Here is a 2,680-nt window from a genome sequence, read left to right as displayed (position 1 = left end):
TCAATGTTTTATAATTTATATTATTTTATTCTGTTGACACACAGGTTCTTACCATGTTGTCCAGGCTGGTCTGCAACTCCTGGGCTCAAGCCATCCTCCTGCCTTGGCCTCCCAAAGTGCTGGGATTATAGGCATGAGCCACTGCGCCTAGCCCCTGTAATTTTTACTGAACTATTTTACATTTTTTCTCCACACTGTCTTCTAAATCCTGTGTATGTTTGCTGTTGACAGCACCTCTCGGTTTGGAACGGCCACATTTCAGGGTCTCAGGAGCCACTAGCTGACAACTGCTATATTGGATGGTACAGCACTAGGGTCCCCTTAGCACTGATGAGGAGGTGCTAATCAGAGGGGCTTCCTGGAGGAGGTGACATCTGAAGTGAGGCTTATGGGAGCTTCCATAGAAGTTGGGAGCAGGGACAAGACAGGATTTCTAGAGAGAGGGATGGCACATATACTTGCTTTCTCAGCCATTGATTCATTCATTGAATGCACACCTCACCCTGCTGGAGACTACGCCCTGAAGAATGTGGGTCAGAGCAGATCTCTGCCCCTTAGATAACTAGACATTTATAGAGCACCTGCTGTATGCAGGGCACTGTTCTAGGAGCTCCCTCCTGATGCTTATAGTCTGAAGTTGGAGGAAGTTCGACAGTGGAGAGAAATAAAATTGCGACATGGTGAAATGTACCAGAGAGGACTTTTTGAAAAATAACTCTTTAAGCAGAATAATAAAGAATTGACTTTAAGGAAGTGAAACAGAATGGCCTTTCAGAGGTGGCAGGAGCCAAGACCCAAATGACGGGAAGATGACGGGAGGGGTGGCCCCGGCAAGAGGGCACAGCTTGTGTGAAGGTCCTTGAGGCAGGAGGACATGCGTGTTCCCAGAGCAGAATGGAGGCCAGGGGGCCTGGACGGACCTTAGGGGTCTGAGGGGCGACACTGGCAGGGTGGCTGTGACAGGGGCAGAGGGCTTGGTGGGCCATGGGGTGGAGCACCCCCAGCTGGCATCCTGGAGCCCAGGATATGGAAACACAAGGGAGGAGCCCAGGATATGGAAACACATCCCAGAGGGGAGGCTGCTTCACTGAGCCCAGCGAGCGAGCATGGGATCTGGATGAAGTGGTCACCTTGGAGATGCTCAGGACATGTTCTGAAGGTCAAGTTAAGAGGAGGAGGCAGCCAGGCACAGTGGCTTATACCTGTAATCCTAGCATTTTGGGAGGCTGAGGGTGGAGGATCGCTGGATCCCAGGAGTTTGAGGTTACAGTGAGCTATGATTGCACCACTGCACTGCGCCTGAGCGACAGACTAAGACCCTGTCTCAAAAATAAATAAATAAAAAGGATGAGGCAGTAGCCCAATTGGCGTGAGGATGTCCAGGTTCTGTTTGGAGGAGCAGAGTGAGCAGTGGAATCTGTCAAGGAAGGAATGAAGTCTGGGGTGAGTGGAACAGGGACAGGAGAAGCAGAGAGGGTGGCCGAGAGCATCTAGTCAGATTGTGCTCCAAAGCAGGTGCTGTAGGGCATTGAGGAACATGGAGGAAGCAGAGACCTGGCCTGTAGGATCAGGGAAGGCTTTCTGTACTTATTCCATTAGCAGGTCCTGTCAGAGGTGTAGGAATGTCCCAGACAAATTGGGGAGAGGTTGGCAGCCAGGGGACAGGAGGCAGTGGGAACAGGCCATGCGAGAGAGGACGAATCCATGGCTGTGGGGACAAAGGGGGTGAGAACAGCACCCAAGGGTCTGACCTGGTGACTAGGTGGACAGCGGGACCTTCATGGGATTGAGAACTGGGAGAGGAGGCAGTGAGCTCAGTGGTAGGGGTGAGCACCCTGGGGCCAGCCGAGCTCTTCATTCATTCATTCATTCATCACATGTCCGTTGCGTATGGGGAGTGGGGATAGGAGCTCTCAGGGAGCATGTCCAGGGCCCTGAGGAGCCCCACAGATCAGGGGCCACAGTGGGAGGAGGAAGGAGAGAGGGAGTCAGGGACAGCCCAAGGGTGTGTGCTCTGTGCTGTGGGGCTCAGCAAGCCGTGGTTCTTCCCTCTTTGAAGCTCCCAGCCAGAGAAGGGGTCCTGGCCTGTCCTGAGCCCCAGTGCCTGGGGGCAGAGAAGATCTGCCCTTCCTGCTGGGTGGGGCCGCGCCTGGGAAAGAGAAGGCAGCTGGCTGACTCCCCAGACCCCTCACCGCCCACCCTCTTCCTCCTCTCCCAGGTAAGAGCAAAGAGGCGGAGATTAAGAGAATTAACAAGGAACTGGCCAACATCCGCTCCAAGTTCAAAGGTAGGCTGGGGGCCCAACTTCTGGCTCAGGGCTGGGAGCTGGGGCTCCTGTGACCTATCCTGTGACATTTCCTCATTTCTGGCTCCCCCTTCCTCCTTCCTTTACCCTAGGAGACAAAGCCTTGGATGGCTACAGTAAGAAAAAATACGTATGTAAACTGCTTTTCATCTTCCTGCTTGGCCATGACATTGACTTTGGGCACATGGAGGCTGTGAACCTGTTGAGTTCCAATAAATACACAGAGAAGCAAATAGTGAGTCTGGAGAGGGGGGTGCCAGGGCCTGGACTTCTGGGTCTAAGGGAGGAGGGGCTGGGGGCCCGGACTCCTGGGTCTAAGGGAGGAGGGGCTGGGGGCCTGGACTCCTGGGTCTGAGGGAGGAGGGGCTGGGGGCC

At 54.0% G+C, this 2,680-nt stretch overlaps 1 protein-coding gene across 1 annotated transcript in view; it reads left to right on the top strand.

Moving 5' to 3' along the window:
• The window catches only part of AP2A1 (adaptor-related protein complex 2, alpha 1 subunit), a 50,230-nt gene that overhangs the window by 13,514 nt on the left and 34,036 nt on the right, over window positions 1–2,680 (top strand). The window contains exons 2-3 of the mRNA XM_011966069.1: window positions 2,219–2,287; window positions 2,398–2,540. Of these exons, the coding sequence (XP_011821459.1) occupies window positions 2,219–2,287; window positions 2,398–2,540 (212 nt within the window). The remainder of the gene's footprint in view (window positions 1–2,218; window positions 2,288–2,397; window positions 2,541–2,680) is intronic.

Source organism: Mandrillus leucophaeus, unplaced genomic scaffold (assembly GCF_000951045.1).
Source record: "Mandrillus leucophaeus isolate KB7577 unplaced genomic scaffold, Mleu.le_1.0 Scaffold74, whole genome shotgun sequence".
In the NCBI taxonomy this organism is placed as follows: Eukaryota; Metazoa; Chordata; class Mammalia; order Primates; family Cercopithecidae; genus Mandrillus; species Mandrillus leucophaeus.
Note: the sequence above shows the minus strand (reverse complement) of the source record. Positions and strands in the feature narration are given on the sequence as shown.